The sequence below is a fragment of the Antechinus flavipes genome, chromosome 4, assembly GCF_016432865.1.
Source record: "Antechinus flavipes isolate AdamAnt ecotype Samford, QLD, Australia chromosome 4, AdamAnt_v2, whole genome shotgun sequence".
Taxonomy (NCBI): domain Eukaryota; kingdom Metazoa; phylum Chordata; class Mammalia; order Dasyuromorphia; family Dasyuridae; genus Antechinus; species Antechinus flavipes.
In genome coordinates, this window is record NC_067401.1 from 69,015,608 (window position 1) to 69,036,890 (window position 21,283).

At 33.6% G+C, this 21,283-nt stretch overlaps 1 protein-coding gene across 3 annotated transcripts in view; it reads left to right on the top strand.

Moving 5' to 3' along the window:
* Positions 1–21,283, top strand: part of DPYD (dihydropyrimidine dehydrogenase) — a 1,007,953-nt gene that overhangs the window by 82,126 nt on the left and 904,544 nt on the right. For 2 of the 3 annotated variants that reach the window (XM_051993282.1, XM_051993280.1), the window contains exon 2: positions 1,965–2,075. The exons of the other annotated variant lie outside the window; for it this stretch is intronic. In XM_051993282.1, coding sequence (XP_051849242.1) covers positions 1,965–2,075 — 111 coding nt within the window. The remainder of the gene's footprint in view (positions 1–1,964; positions 2,076–21,283) is intronic. 3 annotated transcript variants of the gene reach the window in all.

Consider the following 21,283-nt stretch of genomic DNA (forward strand, 5'->3'; position numbering starts at 1 on the left):
TCCATTTTCTTTCCCAAGAAAACTCCAAATGTAGTCACAAAGAGGGGGATATACCTTAATATGTTTCTATATACAAGTTTATGCACATATAAATGCACATGTGCGTTCACACATAGGTATACATATGTATGTGTTTTTATTCACACAGAGAGATTTTTGGAAGTCAGGTGTTGTGAGCTTTTTCTTCTCAAAACGCAGCCAGGTGATAAAAGTTCAGATCTTTTATTATTTCCAATATAGCCCGGTTAGCTTAGAGGCCTATCTCTCTGCTTGGTTCCAAGAGCTCTCTCCAAATGTCTTTAAATCCAAAGGTCTGGTCCTTCAGCTTCTGCCTCTGCTTTCTTCAGCCTTCAACCAGCTCCAGTCTTCATGTCATTCCGGTGAAATCTTGACTTGTAGCGTCTTCCTCTCTCAAGAACACTTCTGCCACCAGCCAGCCAAGTGGAAAATATTCTGCCTTGCCTTGGAGAGAGGGCTTCTGGCGTAACTCTACTGAAATCTGACCGAGAGCTTCTGTCTGTTTCTTTTATCCAAGAGGGAGGAATTGTGGGATACGAGAGAGAGGGATTATGGGTTTTCTCCCATAGTGCTCTCTGGCCCAACGAGCTTCAAGGGAGGTGTGAACTCATTGAACTTAGTTCTACTTAGTACCTTGTTTCAGGTTCTGCCCAAAACATCTTCTTGTAAGATTAGATCAACTCTAATTAGTTAGCAGTTAGTAAGGATTCCAACATCTCCCCCTTTCTTTTGTTTTAAAACATAGGGGGTTTCTGAAGGGGTACACATAAATCCATCAATATGGGCCAGAACTTTGTAACAGATATACATGGTATACATAAATCCATCAATATGGGAGGCATTATACATAATTTACATAAGCACATAGCAATATAACACAGGCTAGTAGTAATATAACAACATAAATCAACCTGAAAATTTACACATGTCCATAAGTCCTAGAAATAGTCCATAAGCAATCCATTGTCCATTAGTTCATGTGCCAGGAATCTAATAATTCCTGTAGGCTCTGAAGTACTGCAAAAAGTCTCATCAACAATTTTTCATCTCAGGGAACCCAATGATTCTTGCTGGTTTTTCAGGAACTGAAATCTGAAGATTTTAAAGTTCTTTTGACAGTCTCATTATTAGCCATCTGATTTCTTTTCCACCTGTGAAAATATAAGCAGATCCTCTTCCCCAAGCAGTTAACCTATCTAATTCTCTTCTATTTACCACTTTTGGGATTTCTCCTCATCATCTGGTAATTACATTGGAGCTGTTTGCATTGGATATTGTCTTTTTGTCTTAAAAGGCCTGTATTCTTCCCAACTGTAATCCTGATTGCTTTTCTGTTGGTTGATGACATCAGAGTTCTGAATTTCTAAAGTCTCTCTGGGTGTAACCTCAGCTGCTATCATGCCCCACCTGTCCTTTGATTGATACTTTGGAGGCTGGGCAGGAGCCTCTCATTCCTCTGGGTCAATATACATTTAGAGGCCCAGTGAAAGCCTCGGTTACATTTTGGACATGGGGTTTTGGGTTTTCTCTCACCCTGTCTTCTCACTCTATCTCCATATCTACAATGAGCTCTCAAATGTCCAATTTTTCTGCACTGAAAACATCGACGAGTTTCTCTAGAATTCCTCTGCCAAGAAGGACCTTGTCTTTCCATGTTCATCATAGTCTGGGCATAATAAGCATTTGTGCCCACTGTGGCACAGCATCTTATGATTTCTTCTAAAGGAGCATTTTTGTCTAGCCCCCATATGATTCTCTTGCAAATCTCATTGGCATTTTCCTTAGCCAAATGTCTAGTCATTATTTCTGTTGCTGCATTATCTCCAATGGTTCTTATTACAGTTGTTTGTAAACGTCCCACAAAATCTGCAAAAGGTTCATTGGGACCTTGCTCTATTTTATTTCTTTTAAAATGAAATATTTCATTTTCTTTTTTCCTTATATAGAATATCCTTGGAGTACATCCTCGGATGCAAAATTATGCTACTGTGCATTCCACATCAAGTAAGAAATTAGACAAGAAACATTGGAAAAGAAATGCTGATAAAGACTGCTCTGTAAGTACTGCTCAAATATAATTTCATATAAAATTGTATTGATATTCACACTGAAAAATCTAGATTTCTTTTTTTTTTTATTTACAAGATATACGCATGGGTAATTTTACAACATTGATAATTGCAAAACCTTTTGTTCCAACTTTTCCCCTCCTTACCCCCACCTCCTTCCCCAGATGGCAGGTTGACCAATACATGTTAAATATGTTAAAGTATAAATTAAATATAATATGTTATACATGTCCAAACAGTTATTTTGCTGTACAAAGAGAATTGGACTTTGAAATAGTGTACAATTAGCCTGTGAAGGAAATAAAAAATGCAGGTGGATAAAAATAAAGGGATTGGGAATTCTGTGTAGTGGTTCATAATAATCTTCCAAAGTTCTTTTGCTGGGTGTAGCTGTTCAATTCATTACTGCTCTATTGGAACTGATTTAGTTCATCTCATTGTTGAAGAGGGCCACGTCCATCAGAATTGATCATCATATAGTATTGCTGTTGAAATATATAATGATCTCCTGATCCTGCTCATTTCACTCAGCATCAGTTCATGTAAATCTCTCCAGGCCTTTCTGAAATCCTCCTGCTGGTCATTTCTTACAGAACAATAATATTCCATAATATTCCTATACCACAATTTATTCAGCCTTTCTCCAATTGATGGGCATCCACTCAGTTTCCAGTTTCTGGCCACTACAAAGAGGGCTGCCACAAACAAAGAATCTATATATCAATCAGTGTAAGGGAAATGAGATGAGGAGGTATTAAGAAGGAATACAAACCCAAAGGTATGTGAAGCAAGCAGTTTATTATACCAAGGATTGTATATGTGTAAATGTGTTCCAGGTCCTACAGGATCAAAGGCACATAATGATGATGAGGACTTTGGACTTATTCAGATCAAGATCCCAGTTTTACTTAATCCTTTAGCCTTATATCTGTTTGCTATCACAAGGCAGATTTACAGGGACTTTGTAGGAGAAAGATCTTAGTCTTGAGAATGGACTGGATTTATCAACTACCAGGACCATGTGATTATTAGTTTGCTAACTGAATACTGAATTTGAAATAAGGTTCTTAAACTGATAGTTTGCTAATCTTGTGTATTCCTAATCTTGGATGTAGCTGATCAAACCAGTTGTTAGGTATATAGGGACTTCTTGGCATATAGATACATCAGTCAGCGATTTAAAACAAAAAAAGTACCCATTTTGGGTACTTAGGGCCTAACAGAAGACCAAGCCTCACTCTTAGGAATGTAGACTTGGAGAGCCATATCTGTGATTGTTATAAATTTGTTCCAAATTCCTTGAGTTTAAAATGTTTATAAGTTTAGTTGAAGTATAATGATAATCACTTGTTTCTGATATTCCACACTCAAAATTCATTTAAATGGTAGTATGTTGAGCTATTTTGATCAAGAACCTTGATTTCCACCTATAGAATTCTATATTTTTGCCAGTCATACTGTCATTGTTCAATCTTTTTCAGTTACTTCTGGCTTTTTGTGACCTCATTTGGGTTTTCTTAGCAAAGATATAGGGGTGGTTTGCTATTTCCTTCTTTAGCTCATTGTACAGATGAGGAAATAGAGACCATTTGCCTAAAATCACACTGTTAGTAAGTGTGTGAAGAGAGATTTGAACTCAAGAAGATGTGTCATCCCAACTCCAGGACTGGTAATCTATCCACTGCATCATCTAGGTATCCTGATATTATTATTATTATTAGCAATGCTTTTCATTCCCATTTATCAAATACCATAAGAGCATTTTCTAATTACTAATAGAATCTAAGTAAGAATGCTTGTTAATGTTATAAAGTCCTAAAACAATAAGACCAAATCATTTTTTTCCTCTATTGGTTGTTTTTGTAGAAAGCAATAGAAGGTTAATCTGAGAAGATTTCCAGGTAAGATCTAGTCATCAAGCAAAGCCTCTTAAAAGTGGGAAATAATTTTTATACACTGAGAGAACGTCACAGAAAGATTAGTTATCAAGTGGAATGACTTTGGCACTAAAGTCAGGTTAGTGGTGATTTGGGAATGTTATAATCCTTAGCTTCTGAATAACAGTTTGCTGGACTAATAATAGGGAGATGCCCCAGATAATGAATAATAATATAGTCCTAGGAATAATGGGCTAGTTAAGTGGTATAGTAGATTGCTGGCTCTAAAATCAGAAAGACCTGAGTTCAAATATGTCTGCAATATTTACCAACTGTATGATCCTAACAAGACTCTGTTTAATTCAACTTCCTCATCTGTAAAATGAGTTGGAGAAAATAATGGCAAACCATTCCATTTTCTTTCCCAAGAAAACCCCAAATGTAGTCACAAAGAGGGGGATATACCTTAATATGTTTCTATATACAAGTTTATGCACATATAAATGCATATATACAGTAGTGCATATATATATAAATATATACAGTAGTGCATATATATATAAACATGTGTGTTCACACATAGGTATACATATGTATGTGTTTTTATTCACACAGAGAGATTTTTGGAAGTCAGGGATTATATTTCCCTTTTCATTGCATTCTAACCATTTAGCAAGTATTTAATAAATGCTTTATGATTGAGTGATTGATTCAGGTCAGAATTATTCAAGACATTTCCTGAAAGAAATGATGTTTCAAAATATCTAGACTTAACAGAAAACATTTCAAATTGCATTAACTTCTTTATCACAAGAAAAAAAAGAGTTCCTTTCAGTAGCCAAATCATTCACTTAGCAAAACTTTTCACAGATTTCATGTCTGAAGTAACAAAATAAAAGAATTATAAATTTGAAAATCAAAGTAACTAATAATTATCTTTCATATATGCTAATAAACTGAATTTTCCCTTCCAAATAAGATAAAACATTCATTGTCCTATTTTTTCCCACCTGCAACAAAAACTCAAACAAATAATCACTGAGGGTGAATAAGAAATGATGTCCTTTTCTGTTAAAAATCGTTATCATGAAAGTGATGAAAGTAAATAAATCAATGATATTTGATTAGATTTTTTCCTAAATTTTCAAGTTGATATTTAGATACATATCTCCCAGCTTTTTTTTAAATACCAGAAGTATTGTAGAAGAGAACAATGAAGGAAAAGATTGGTTCTTAAAATACTATGAATTTGTAATTGAGTAAGCTTTTACTTTGCTAACTTAAAGTAGTCTAGGGTACAGTCAATGAGATGCTTTTTAAACACACACATACACACAACTATTTTATTTTTTAAAAAATATGATTAAACCTAGTTTTGTCCAGGTGTCAGGAGTGCTAGAACAAGACAGGAAGGAATTTGTATTTGGAACTTAATAGTTTTGTGGCTATGAGCAAGTCACCTAGTACTTTGGCCACAGATCCTGAGCATCTTTCCCTCCTAGATTAATTTATTTATTTAGATTTTTTTTTTGGACTAGAGAAAGAAGAGCTGCTTTGCCTCAATTATTACCTAGCCTTAATCACTGAATAGATGCTGCCTCAGTGAAATGAAGATCTTGGTTAAAAAGACCAAGGTCTCCCATTTCATCAGGGCCATCTCCAGTCACCTTGATCTGTGTCTGGCCACTGGACCTAGTTGTCTCTGGAGAGGAAAGTGAGGTAGGTGACCTTGACCAGCCCTCTCCCATTTAAATCCAATTCACTTACATGTCATGGCATCACCTCTCTGATGTCATGGTTCTCTTCAAGAATGAAGAACAAACAAAAACCTCTGTGGGCAAGTCACTCAAATTTTCAGTGTCTTGGACAACTCCTTTTTATTTGTCAATTTAATCTTTGACTTTGGCAAAGAGTGTTCTCAGTATAAAGTTTATTTGCAGAGATATAAAAACACATAATAAGATCTTATTTGGATAGCTAGGTAGTACAAGTTTTATCTTAAAAATGGAATCTGAAAAAGAAAGAGAAAAGGAAAAGAAAGTAAGTGTCTAAAATTAAGTTGAAAAGAAAGAGACTGAGGCATACTATAGTATGTCCATGCTATGAAAGCTAAAATGGCTTTTTGAAACAAAATTACTCATGCATATGTTTTGTAAATAAAAATATAATAATAATAATAATAATTTAAAAAGAAAAAATTATAAAAAAGAATCAAAGTGTTTAATATCTCAGAAATTATATAATACAATTCTTAATTGTTATTGTTCAGTCATTCAGTTTTGTCTCACTCTTTCTGACCTCATGGAGTTTTCTTGGCAAAAACACTGGAATGGTTTGCAATTCAAACATGAAAATATCCAAGGAGAGTGGAAGACTGTTTGACTTTTACTGTGGAGAAGTTTCTCCTGATATCAAGCAAGAATTGTCTTATGACAGCTTCTACCCATCACTCCTAGTTCTTCCCTTTAGAGTAAAAGAGCACAAGCCCTGTCCTTCTTCCACATAATAAACCTTCAGTTGATTGGAAGCAAGTATTATATTTTTCATGAATCTTCTCCATGTTAATTAAATATATAGAGTCCTTTCAACTGATCCTTACATACCATGGGTTCAGAAATCTTTCTCATCTTGTTTTTCTACTTTTTGATAGTCTCCACTATAATAATAATAATAATCATTATATATGATCCTTTAAGATTTGTATAATACTTTTAAATATCATCCTCACAACATCCCTAAAAGATATGCCCTATTATTATCCTACTTTATAAATAAGAAGACTGAGACAGGCAGAAGTTACTATTTGCCCAAAATCATACAGCTAAATAGTGTCTGAGGTTGGATTTAAATTTAGATCTTCCTCACTGCAGGTCAAGCACTTTATTTGCTACTCCATGGACTATGCATCAAAGTATAATGAAACTGGGACCTAACTTCCTGGAAGATACAGTCCTTTTTACCACCTTCAAATGCATATGCATTTTTTGCACTCATGTATAAGATTTTTCATTCCTCCCTTTTGAATTTCATTTTATTATATTCATCATCTATACCTGTCAAGATTATTTTCTATCTTAACTGTCATCTACTGAGTTAGCTGTCTTCCCCCTCTAGTTTTGTGTCATCTACAAATCAAATGAATATGCTATGTATGCCTTTATTGAAGTCATTGACTTCAGTGTGAGGCAAGCATAAATGTATGAACCAGTTCACTGGAGACCTCCTGCTACACTGATATTTAACCATTGATTGACATTGAACTCTTTGAATCCCTCCTTTCAATCAGTTGTGAACCCATCTAATAGAATTATTGTCTAATTCATATCAGACATATGTCTCTACTTCTACAAGAATAACGAGATACTTAATCAAAAGTTTATTAAAATATAAATGAGCTTCATATCTACAACATTCCTGCTTTGTAATAAGTATTCTTGTCATGAAAATACAAGGATTAGTTTGGCATGACATGTTCTGGATGATACCATTCTGATTATTTGTAATTATTTCTTTCCTGTCTTATTGATCACCTACAATCTCTTTAATCATCTAATCTAGAATTTATCCAAGAAATCAACTTCAAAAGTTTGTTAGATTATTGTTTGAAAATTCAGTTCTTAGTCTCTTCCTCTTCCTCCTCCTTCTTGTCCTCCTTCCTGGCATTTGCCTTTCTTCAGTGATTTGTTAAACTCTACTCTTTTTGAATAGTATTTCCTCCCCAAATATATACAAAGTTTTCAACATTTACCTTTTAAAGTTTTTTAAATTAAATTTTATTTATTAAATTTTATTTGTTTTGTTTTGTTTTGTTTTTGAGATTTTTGAGTTCTAGTTTCTCTCTCTTATCCCCACCCATAATTTAGAAACCACATGTGAAGTCATATAAAACATTTCCATATAAGTCAAGTTGTGAAAGAAAACATAGATATCCCACCCTAATGAAAATACCCACCCTCAAGAAAAAGAGAGAGAGAGAAGGGAGAGAAGAGAGAGAAGATTTTCAATCTGTATTCAGGCATAATCAATTCCTTCTCTGGATATTGATAGGATTTTTCATCATACCTCCTTCAGAGTAAATAGTCAAAGGATATGAACAGATAATTTTCAGGTGAAGAAATTAAAACCATTTTAGTCATATAAAATGCTCTAAATCATTATTGATCATAGAAACACAAATTAGGACAACTCTGAAATATCACTACACAGTAGTGTAGTGACTGGCTAAGATGATAGGAAAAGATAATGATAAATATTGGAGAGAATGTGGGAGAATTGGAACACTATTACATTATAAGTGGAGTGTAAACTGTTTTGGAGAACACTTTGGAATTATATTCTCAAAGGGTTATCAAATTGTGCACACTCTTTGATCCAGTAATGTCTCTACTGGGCCTCTATCCCAAAGAGATTATAAAAAAGGGAAAAGGATCCACATTGCAAAAATATGGATTGTAGCAGCCCTTTTTGTAGTGACAAAGGACTAGAAACTGAGTGGATATGCATCATTTGGAAAATGACTGAATAAGTTATTATATATTAATATTATGGAATATTATTGTTTTATAAAAAAAGGATCAGCAGGATGATTTCAGAGAAGCCTGGAGATACTTGTAGGAACTGATGCTAAGTGAAGATAGAACATTATACATAGCAACAACAAGATTATGCGATAATCAATTCTGATTAACATGAATGACATGGAGTGATTCAAGCCAATTCCTATAGATGTTATGGAGAGAGTCATCTATATCTAGAAAGAAGACTGTGGGGCCAGAATATGGATCACAACATAGTTTTTTTTTTTTCATTTTTTGTTGTCTTGATTTGCTTTGTTTTTCTTCTCATTTTTTTTTTCCTTTTTGAGCTGATTTTTCTTGTGCAACATGACAAATGTGGAAATATGGATAGAAGAATTATACCTGTTCAACATATATTGGATCACTTGCTGTATAGGGAAGAAGGTGAAGGAAGGGAGGGAGAAAAATTTGGAACACGAGGTTTTACAAGGGTGAATGTTGAAAAAAACTATCTTTGCTTGCAATTTGAAAATAAAAATCTATTATTAAAATATAAGTCCTTCAGAGTAGTCATGGATTATTGTAATATTGAGAATAGCAAGGGCATTTACAGCTGGTCATCCTGGAACCATGCTATTACTTTGTACACTGTATATTTTACTTTGTTAATGGAAGACTTTCCAAGTTTGTTTTTTCCCCCTAAGAACATACTGCTCATCATTTCCCAGAGAACAATAATATTCCATCACAAACATATACCACAGTTTATTGAGCAATTCCCCATTTGATAAGCACTCCCCCAATTTTCATTATTTTTGCCCCAAGAGCTGCTGTGAATATTTTCTGTACATTTAAATCATTTTCGTTTTTTTTCTGAATATCTTTTTATATTCATGCCTAGAGGAGGTATTGTTAGGTCAAAGGATGTGCATGAATTTATAGCCCTTTGGGCACGGACCATATCTTTTGATCATTTTTCAATTGGGACATGGTTCTTTTTTTATATGAAATTTGACTCGGTTCCCTCTGTTTGAGAAATGAGGCCTTAGCAGCGAAACCTTCTTTAAAAATTTTTTTTTTTTTTTACAATTGCTATTGCTATTTCTCCCACTTATTCTCCCTCATTTCAGCCCCTCACCTAATACACCCTCTTTTTAAATCACCCTTCCCCACTTCCATGTGCCATTCTTCTCTTAATTTCCCATAGAATAAAATAGATTTCTATATCTTATTCAATATGCATATTATTCCCTTTTTGAGCCAATTCTGATTAGCATAATTTTATCATTTAAAAAATATATTATCCCTCATATTCAATTTGCCTTCTCTCTCTCTCTCTCTCTCTCTCTCTCTCTCTCTCTCTCTCTCTCTCTCTGTGTCTCTCTCAGTCTCTCTGTCTCTGTCATTTAATTCTGGTCTTTTCACCATGAACACTTGAAAATCATCTATTTCATTAAATGACCACCTTCTCCTCTGAAGGATTATACTCAGTTTTGTTGATTATCTGACTTTTGGTTGTAATCCTAGCTCCATTGCTCCCTAGAATATCATATTCCAAGCCTTCTGGTCCTTTCATGTAGCATTTCATTGCTAAATCTTGTGTTACCTTGACTGTGACTCCACTATACTTGATTTATTTCTTTCTAGATGCTTGCAATATTTTCTCCTTGTTCTGGGGAGTTCCAGAATTTGAGCATAATATTCCCGGGAGTTTTCATTTTGGGATCTCTTTCAGGAGGTTATTAGTAGATTCTTTCAGTTTCTATCTCATCTTCTTGTTCTAGAATATCAGGCCAGTTTTCCTTGATAATGTATTCAAATATGATGTTCAGACTCTTTTTTTGATCACGACTTTCAGGTAGACCAATCATTTTTAAATTATCTCTTCTGGATCTATTTTCCAGGTCAGTTGTTTTTCCAATGAGATAGTTCACTTTTCTCTATTTTTTTATTTTTGGTTTTGCTTTATTGTATCTTGATTTCTCAGAAAATTATTAGCTTTCATTTGCTCAATTATATTTTTTTAAGGAATTATTTTCCTCAGTGAACTTTTGTATCTCCTTCCCAATTGGCCAATTTTGTTTTTTAAGGCATTGTCTTCATTAGCTTTTTGTATTTCCTTTTGCACCTCTCATTTGTTTCCCTAATTTTTTTCTCTGTCTCTCTCACTTGATTTTCAAAGTCTCTTTTGAGTTCTTCCATAGCCTGAGCCTAATTTTTATTTTTCTTGGAGTCTTTGGATGATGGAGCTTTTACTTTATCATCTTCTAAGTATGTGTTTTGATCTTTTTTTATCACCATAATAACTTTCAATGGGCAGAAACTATTTCTGTTGCTCATTTTTCTAGTCTGTTACTTAGCTTTTAACTCTTTGTTGAAGTAGGGCTCTGTTTCCAAAGTGAAAGTTGCATTGTCCCAAGCTTGAGGGGTTTTGTGCAGCTGTTTTCAGAGAGATCCTTCTGACCACAAGTCCTCTTTCCTAACCTGGAGCTGTTAGGAAGTGGCCCTGCTCCACTATAGCTTTAAGATCTAGTGTGCTGGTAAAGCACCTGGGGCTGTGCTGGTAGGGCCTGCACCAAGACTGCATAGTGGATTCCCACCCTGATGTTACACATCTTTTTTGCTGATCTTCTAAGTTGTCTTAGGCTGGAAAATGTTATACTCCATCTTTTTTTAGGTGTTCTGATGGTTTAAAATTTGTTTAGAGTCATTATTTAAAGGAATTTGGAGCTGTTTGAGGGAGAGGTTGGATGAGTTCCTACCTTTTCTCTGCCATTGTGGCTCCCCCTCAACTCTACTCTTTTCAATTCTATTAAGAACAGATGTGAACCTTGAGTTCACCAAGGATAACTAGGAACTAACTCACTATTTGCTTACCTGTTTTGAATATTGACTCCCTCTTAATCATTTCTATTCTGTTTCTTCCATTGTAATGATTATTCTCCTTGGAAAAAAAATAGAAACAAAGTAAGATTCAAATGGCTCTGCCTTCTTTTTCTTTTCAGTTGCAACCCAACCATCCTAAGCAAATATCCTCTACTTTCTTTGCTCTTTCTTTCCCTCACAATATTTGTCCTTGGTCTTTCTTGTTAGCTTCAGCTCTTACTTTAGTCCTCGAGTTAATGAGATATTTTCATCTTCCTCATTCTGAATGCTATTTCTTCTGATTCTCTTCTTATCTCTCTGACTGCTACTCTCAGTCTCCCTTCTTCTAGGTCTCTCATAATTACTGTGAATGTTCTCCAAGGTTCTACTCAGAACCTTTTCTCTCCCTATGCTATTTGGTTTGGTGATCTTATTAGCTCCCAAGGATGCAATCAATTATTATGTATATACATGTGATTTTTAATTCAGTGGTATTTTTTTTATAGTCAACCATTTTCCTGACCTCTAGTCTTACATCTTCAACTGCCTCTTGGATATATTGAATTGGGTGTCCAGTTGGCATCAACATATCCCAAACTGAACTTATTTTTCCTATCAAACTGATCATTCTACCATTTCTTCTGTGACTCTCAAATGCAATACCATCCTCCTAGTCTCCAAAGTTTACAACCCAGATATCATCCTGAACTTTAGTCCCTTTTATGTGCCCTTCACCAATTGCCAACTCCTTTTGATTTTACCTTTATAATGTCTCTTTACTATGTGTGTCGCTTTCTCTGTTCTGACATTGTTATTACTCTGCTACAGGCTCTCATCACCTTGGTAACTGATTGTATCTAGGGAGTGACAGAGAATGTGGAGTCTATGAAATATCAAGTTTGAGATCTCCAATTAGCAGAGTTGTGAAACAAGAGATAAAGAGATAATCTATGGTTGGAAAATAAGTTTGAGTATCACCTATATGATAACTGAATTCATGAAAACTAATAGTCACCAAGTGAATAGTAGGGAGAAGAGAAGAAAGCCCTGAATAGAGGCTTGAGACTATACCAACTGTTAGCTAGCAAACTTGGTGATTGAAAATGAGAGGTCATTTGACAAAAAAACAAATGAAGAAAGAGCAGTGTTACAAAAACCTAGAAAGAAGAGAATATCAAGAAGAGGTATTCAACAATGTTGGGCACTGTTTAGAAGGATGAGATCTGAAAAAAAGTTATAAGATTTGGTCATTTAAAAGTCACTGGTAACTTCAGAAAGAACAGTTTCAATCAAATGATAAGGTTAGAAGCTAGATTGCAGCTTCTGCTATCTATTCTGATTGGAATGGAGAGGGGGGGAGAGGGATAGAAGGGAAGGGGAAAGGAAGTGAAGATAGTGCAGATTGAAGAAAGTCTTCTTAAGTTTAGTCCCAAAATGAGAAGAAATATAAGATGATAGCCCAGTTGGGATGGATGAATGAAGTAAGTAGGAATTTTTTGAGAAAGGGGAGACATGGGAATGTTTTTAGGCAGTTGGAAACAGCCAATAGACAGGAAGAGACTGAATATAAAAAAGATATTAGGAATACTAGAGAAGCCAATCTACTTAAAAAAAAAAAAGAAGGGAGAATGGAAAGGGATCACTTATTCAAGTAGAGATGTTGACCTTGGAAAGGAGGAGGGCCACCTCATTATGTTAGATGAGGATGAAGGAAATGGTGAATGCAAGACATCAGGGTGATATGTGATGAGTTGGAGTGAAGAGAGAGCTCTCTGCAAGTGGTCTCAATTTTCTTACTAATATGTGAAGCAGTGTTCTCAGTTGAGAAGATAGGAAGTGGGAAATCTGAGAAAAGATGGAATGAATTGAGAGAGCTTCTGTGGTGAGTGGGACAATAAAAATAGTTCATTTCAGAGGTTGAATAAGAATTGCCTTGTTGTAGTTAGGGGCCAGTGGAGGTTATGTAACATGTTTGTAATGGATCAAGTCCACTATACAAAGTTCAGTCACCAAGGCATAAATCAAAAATGCTGCATAGGCCTAGGCCAAGAGAACCTATTAAATTTTTATAGAAGATCTCCTTTTAAATTCACTTTAATCTGTTTCTATTTACTGAGCATCTATTATACAACTGTGGAATATATGCAAGACATTATCTTGGGAATACAAAGATGACTAGCACAAAAAACAATGTAAAATGTGATAAGAAGAAAATAGTGAGAAGTCTAGACTCTTTAGAAATATGAAGAGATGCTATTTTTACCTGAGGAGACCCAGGGAAAGCTTCAGAAAAAAGTTCATAACTTATGTCATTGAAGGAAAGAAAATTTTCCAATCAACTTTAGTATAGAGGGACCATATTTCTATACTTTTCCCAAGTTGTTTTTTTTTCAATAGCTAATTAATGATTCCTACTTACCTATTTGGCATCCTTAAAGACAGTCTTACACTAGAAATATATCAATTCATTGGTTAATATGTATTATCTTACTCCCCAATAAATTTATGACTACAAAATTATATTTAAATACAAAAACAAAAGGAAAAAAAATCCAAAGCCCAAAACCCAAACAACAAACAAGATATCTAATCATTTTACAGATGAAGAAGCTGAGACTTAGAGAGGTGAACTAAATTTCCCAGTATCAAATGATAATAAAAATCTAGTTTAAGGATACAGATTTCTCAGGATGTTATGTCCAATGCTATTTCTACTACAGAAAAGAATAAGTATGTTGATTAGATATAACATATATACTATGTACTAAAAGTATATTGTGCAGCTCACTGGAGCAGTGGATATAATTCTGGGCCTGACTTCAGGGAGACCCGAGTTCAAATCCAACCTTGGGCAACTCATTGGCCTTGTGACCCTGAGCAAATCATTAACCCTAACTCAGTTTCCTCATGTGTAAAATGAGGTAGAGAAGAAAATGGCAAATCACTTCAGTATTTTTGCCAAGAAAACCCCAAATGGGGTCACGAAGAGTTAGACATGACTGAAATGATTGAACAACACAAAGCAATATATATTATATGCAAATATATGTCTATATAATATCTTCATATAACATATAAATTCCATGTAACACACATGCACATAGATATAATTTTTATTTCCCACTCCACTGCACTCTTGAACTTCATTATGCTCTCTGCAGATCCTAACTGTTTTGTAATATCACATCAACCCTCTATCTCACATCTCCTCAGCACTCCCTACTACTTATTTTCTATTTTTCTGATTGGAGAGAATGGAGATTGGACAGTGGAGAGCTGCTCCTTGTTCTTCTTTACAAGGAAGGAACTAAAAGCAGCATGGTACCCTCTCCCATGCAGCTTCATCTCGCCACTTATTTCAGTGCCTCATTTTGGGTCAGGCTTTCCCTCCCCCATTCTACTTTTGAGCTTTTTAAAAGTTTTTTTTCTTTCTCCTTCTATGAGATTGTGAGCGTCTTACGAATGGAGATTGTCTTTTTTGTCTTTCTTTATATCCTCAATGAGTATACTTACTTACTACAGTGTTTGGCACATAATAAGTGCTTATTAAATATTTACTGACTCATTAATGGAAGCAACTAAGTGATAGATGGGACACAAGATTTAGAAATCAGAATATTTGAATTCCAATCTTGTTTTAGATATTAGCCTTGATATTCTGCTCAAGAAACTTAAATGCAGTCTCTTCTTATCTGTAAAAGGAGGTAATTATAGTGTGTAGGTACACACACATACATACACACACACACACACACACACACACACACACACACACATATACATTCCAGCATTGTTGTGATGATAAAATGACATACTTGTAAAGCACTTTGAAAACTTAATTGTACTATATACATGCTTATTATTGTTAATAAGTCTTAATATTATTATTTTAATATTTTATATTATTATATACAATAATTATACTGTATGTAGTTAATATTAATTAATAGTCTTAATAATAGTAGTAGCAGCAGGAGCAAAGAGGAGGAAGAACAACAATAGCTGTCATCTGGGGAAATGCAAAGATAGTTGAATCTGAAGTCAGAGGACTTGGTTTGGAATCCTTACTCTGCCATTTACTAATTGTTGGACTTAATTTTTGAGTATGGAGAGAGTAGGGTAGACTAAATGACCTCTAAACCTAGCTCTAAGATTCTTTGATACTATTAGTGTACACAATGACAAAAGAGCTATAGAATATGAAATAAAAAGCACTTATATTTAAGATATTTTATATCAACCTAGTTGAGTGAAAAGGTTGCTTGACCTGGAATCTGGAGATACTTAGCTATAAATTCAATAGTTAGATTAATATCAGTTGTCTCACCATGGTTATTTTATTGCATTTTCCTGAGCCTCAGTTTCCTTCTTTCATAGGGATAATGATTCTAACTACCTTACAAGGTTGTGATTAAGTTCAAATGGGATCAAATCCCATAATAAATATACTACTTTTTACAAGTTTTAAGTGACTATAAAATGCTATTTAGTAGAAACAGTGGCAGCAAGCAATTGTTATTAATATGGCTATATGCCTTTCTTTTGCCCCTTAAGAATAAACAATATTACTGGGCGAATATAGCATAGCTTTTACTATGATGGATCTATGATTTCCTTAACTTGTATATGTCATTATATTAATGAAGATCATTAGCTCCTCTGTGTATTTTGCTGCAGTGGAATGTGTTGGATTTGAAATCAGATGGCTTTGATTTAGTTGCTGATTCTACCATCTGCTATTTTTTGGGACTCTAAACCTCAGTTTACTCATCTGCTAAATAAAGTGTTTGGATTAAGGATCCTTCCAGATCATAATCTTCAGTCCTATATACCTATCAATCTCTTTCCATAAAGCTTCTAGTAAGGATTCATCCTATATACTAAAGTTTTTCCTTTGCATCTATCTTCTTGTATCTTGGGAGTAACAACAAAAAAACTCATGTTTTCTATTTGTGTTATCTCTTATTAGCAGAATTTGGAAATGCTTTGAACACATATATACATATATGCATATTTATTTATATGTGTATATATATATAAATGTGTATGTATATATATATATATATATATTCTCGATGTATTTTGTGTTATTAATTGAATATTTTAAAAGTGGTTGAAGGGGCAAAAGTTTGCCTTGGATGGTTATAGTTTGTGATATCATAGATTAAAATAAATATTATTCAAGGTAGAATGTAATAAGGATAAAGAAAAAGATCCAGAAAAAATAATGATAGTAAAAATGCAAGCAGAAAAACCTATGTGAATTAAGATATTTGATGTAACCTCTTAAATAAACTCTTATTTTTTTCTTTTATCATTTCTGGATCATATGTCAAATGTTTTGGTGATGCAAAAGTACTGTACTCCCTCTCTATAACTATCTGCAGTTTGTTAGCATTTGAAATAGTATTCACCTTATGTAGAATATTTCAGTAGAAGATTTAGACAATCAGTCAATAGCTGTTATTAATTGTCTGTTATGTGCCAGGGATACAAAGAGAAGAAAAACATAGTCCTAGTCCTTAAGGTATTCACAGACTGATGGGGAAGACAATGTGCAAATTATATACAAAAAATAAGAAATAACTACCAGAGGGAAGGCAGTAGAATTATGAGGGATTGACGAAAACTTCTTGTAGAAAGTAGAATATTTTTCTTTTTTGTTGTATGTATATTAAAGGAAGCTAAAGAAGCTGGGAGTCAAAACTGAGGAGGAGTATTCTAGATAAGGAATACAGCCAGAGAAAATGTCTAGAGCCAATAGATGAAGAGTTTTGTTGATGGAACAGTAAGGAGACCTGTGTCACTGATCAAGGATAGAGCGGGAAGTGTAAAGTATAAGAATAGAAGAGCTTTTTTCCTATTCATTTGTGGATTTCGATGTATTTTGGTGGTATATTGCTCATAATTTAACTTTACATTTTGATCATAAAATACCTGTGTCCTTACATTACAGGGAAGAGATGGGATATAATTTGATGTCTAAAACATTCTTTTTGAGCATCTGGGAAAACTTCTCTATAGTATCACAAGGAAATTTATATCACTTTTGTTTTCTTTTTTTTCCTTCATAGGATGTGTGTACATGATGTATGTGGGAGATGTAGATATGTGTGTGTACATATACATGCCTACATATCCATATATATTCAAATTTGAGAACTAATATTCTTATAGCAATACAAGATTCATTCAGTGGGATAGCAATGTCGTACTTCCATTTATACTTTTTAGCAAGCAATCATATAATGACCTTATGTTATCAAAACTTTTATTTTTCACTTGTGAGTATTCAGAGCTACCAGCAAATTTACAGATAGTTATTTTTTCATTAATGCAATATATTTGGATGGCCCAATAAAAAAAGCTTGACTTTATAGTTCATTGTGTTTTTCTACATCTGCAGATATACATAATTATCTCATCAGGAAAAAATCTCATTATTGTTGCCAAAATTTGTTAATCCAACTAGCAGAGAACTAAGGGATTTCCTCTACTATTCAGAATGTTGAAAGTGGTTCAAGTTACTGAAATAGGAATTTATTGTCTTAAAAATTCTTTACATCTTGCAGATATTCCAGAGGATGTCAAAGATTGAACCAAAGCAAATGTTCATTTGAAGCTGATTAGAATAAAGAAAAGGCCATCTTATCTCTTCCTCTAGCTTTACTATCTAGATCTATAATAACTTCAAGTATCATGATACATTAGAATCTCTCTTGAACAGCCTATGCTATAGAATACTAATATAGGATGCTACAATGACAGATTCTCTTTCACAGGTAGAAAATGTGCTGCAAAATGATAATTGCCCAACAAGGGACAGTAGCTCCAACTCTTGATTTCCTGAGGCTAAGGTTACAAGAGAGCTTTAATTATTTACTTCAGTGTGATCCCAAATCCCTCCCTGTCCATGTGACACACAAATTAAACTCATTTGTAATTGTCAACCATATCACTTGTATGTTGCCATTCTCTCATGTTTCAGTTGGATAATGCTTAAACAATGATGCTAAATTTGAGTTATCCTATTTGCTAATTAGAATGTTAGAGTACTGTATAGATGCTTGGTTCATGATTTGACTTCATTGCTGAGAATCTAGCCCTCTAGAAGTTTAATTCTGCTTTCTCAAAAAGTCACCCCAGCTTTGTCAGCAAAACTGAATCAACTTTCCATTTTCAATGAAAATCTATTCCAACTCCCCAATACCTCTATTTGTGTTGTTAAAGTCATACACAAACTATACTCTATGACTTCAATTTCTTTTAATTTGGATTTAAATGCATAGCAGTAGATCAACAGGAACTGATTTTTTGGTTGCTCTCATAAGACAAATATTCTGAGAGAGACATGAGCAAGAGTAACTGGTAAGGCAGTTTACGTTTGTCGCTATGTATTTATAGTTAGTATAAAATAAGACTAAGTTTAGAGTTTGAGACACTAAAAAAGGGGAGGGGGCATTAACTAAAACCTAAATCCCCTAAGGGCAATAACCTTTGAGTTTTCTTAAATATTTAGCACAATATTTTTCATATAGTAAATGGTACATAAATATTTGTTGATTTGAATTAAGGATAATACTTGTTAACATTAGAATGCCCATAAACTTTTCGACAAATTTTCGGGGATACAAACTTCTTCTGTCAACTTTCTTTAATGTTCTAATTTGTATAATGATATAATGGACTCTCTTTCTCTTTTTTCTTTTTTTGCCCCTCACACCTCTCCTGTTTTTGTTATTAATATCTAGTTTATAATCAGATTTATTTAGTTCTCAGGACTAATCTATAAATAGACATTTAGGACTTTCTTGTTATGCTACACTATCTTACACCACCCATTGTGTGTATCAAACTATCCAAAGAATTTTTAATGGTATCAATAGAGCTAAAATGGAAATAATTTTAATTTTATAGACTTTAAATATTCAAAAATCATAAATTTTCTGTCATAGCCTGGGATTATCACTGTAACTATACTATGGGATTTTTGTGGTTTAAGGTAGGTCAATCACTAGTCTATAATAAAACAGATGTGTGTAAAAAGTATGTCTATAAAACAAAATATGTATATTTAAAATATATTAATAAAACATATTACTGTATTTACAAATAAGAAATATTATCACATCTAGGAAAATAAGATGCTCTGGACAAAAGAAATCAGCTAAATTGTCTTCACAATCTAACAGTATATTTTACCTTCGCAAAACATTTATTTGGTGTTCATTGCAAATAAATATCTGAGTTTAGCTGTTTTCCGAATAGGCATACAATGGCAGCTGTCTCTCTAATCGCTACCCTATTCAGACGCTAATGGATGGAACATACGTAGAATGCTAGTAGTATGAATAGGTATACAATGGTAGCAGTCTTTTTAATCACAGCACTATTCACACACTAATCGGTGTGATGATTAAGGGACATTAGAGAGAGCACTTTGACATCTGATTCTTTGAACTGATGTCTGTTCAGACTGCACTCTATAGTGCTCATCATGGCCAGACTGATTTCCTTAAATAAAATGCCATGATTCCCAATGTAGAAAATATTACATTAGAATTTATTGAAATGATTAGGGATTTAGTTTTTTTTTTTTTTTTTCTCCCTCTCTCTCTGACTAGGGATTCAGTATCTACTGTATTCTAAAAGAATTGTGCACATTAATAATGCATGGATTACCTTGAATATCAGTAAATGTTGAAAAATAAGATAAAAAGAAGACTTTGCCATAGTCAGGCTATACTAATAACGGAATAGGAACAGAGGCTTGAAAATGTGCTATCATGATCCTCCAATATTGAAATGCATCTATGAATTTTTAAACATTTAGATTTTCAGATAGTGGAATCAAGATGAACATATTCCAAGTGTAATTTGTTTACTGCTTTCTCCTTCCCTCCTCCTCCCCCAAACTCAAAGTATTTCCAGCATTACTTATCTTTAGTTGAGTTAGAAAATGAAATAATTCTCCAGCACTTAGCTCTGATCCTTTTTTAGTATTAATAAAGTAGGGCTTTGATAGAAAGAATAAAATGTATTCCAGGATGAGGTTACAAAGGTGACATATATGATATTTGACAATATCAAAAACATAAAGCATATTATATACATATTCTCATTTGGGAAAGGGGTTAGTAGGATGAACAACATGTAGATAAGGGAGATACAATAGTATAACAGAAAGACCATTTGATTTTACTTCAGAAGACCAGAGTATGTATTCTGGTTCTGACAAGGATTACCTCTATACTCTTAAGCAAATCACTCGTTTGAGCCTTGGTTTCTTTTGCTGTCAAATGGGTCAATAATATCTGTGTGTTCTTCTTTGGAAAATTTATATAAATACAAGTAATTGTTATTCCAATTTTTAAAGCTTTTTAATCTAAAGAATATAGGGAGGTGAATTTCCAAAGGCAGCTTGAGGCTATTTTTGTTGTATTTATTTTGAATGACAGGCCAAAGAATTTGCCATCTATCCTTTAGGGATTCTTAACTGGTTAAAGAATCTATTAATTTCATTAATGTTAAAATATTTTGATCATTGTATTTCAACATAATTGGTTTCTTTGCAATCATATATATTTTATGCATTTAAAATATTATTTTGAGAATAGTGCTTTTGCTTTGCTGTTTGTTTTATTGCCAGAGTTTCGTGTTGCAAAAAAGACAAGAGTACCACTATAGATGATCAATGCTAATAATGAAGATCTTTTATAAAAATGTTGCTTTAGGAAAATAAATTTAGTAGTGGTATGTCAGATGAATTAGAAGCAGGGTGTGCTGGCAAATGTTTAACAAGCAGCAATCTGAGGGATGGGGGAGAATGTATGTAGCACATACTTTTAAGTTGAATCTTCATTATTAACATTGATCTCCATCACTTTCTTAACTCTAGAAAAAAAGCAAAGAGTAAATGATTTGATTTGTAGCATTT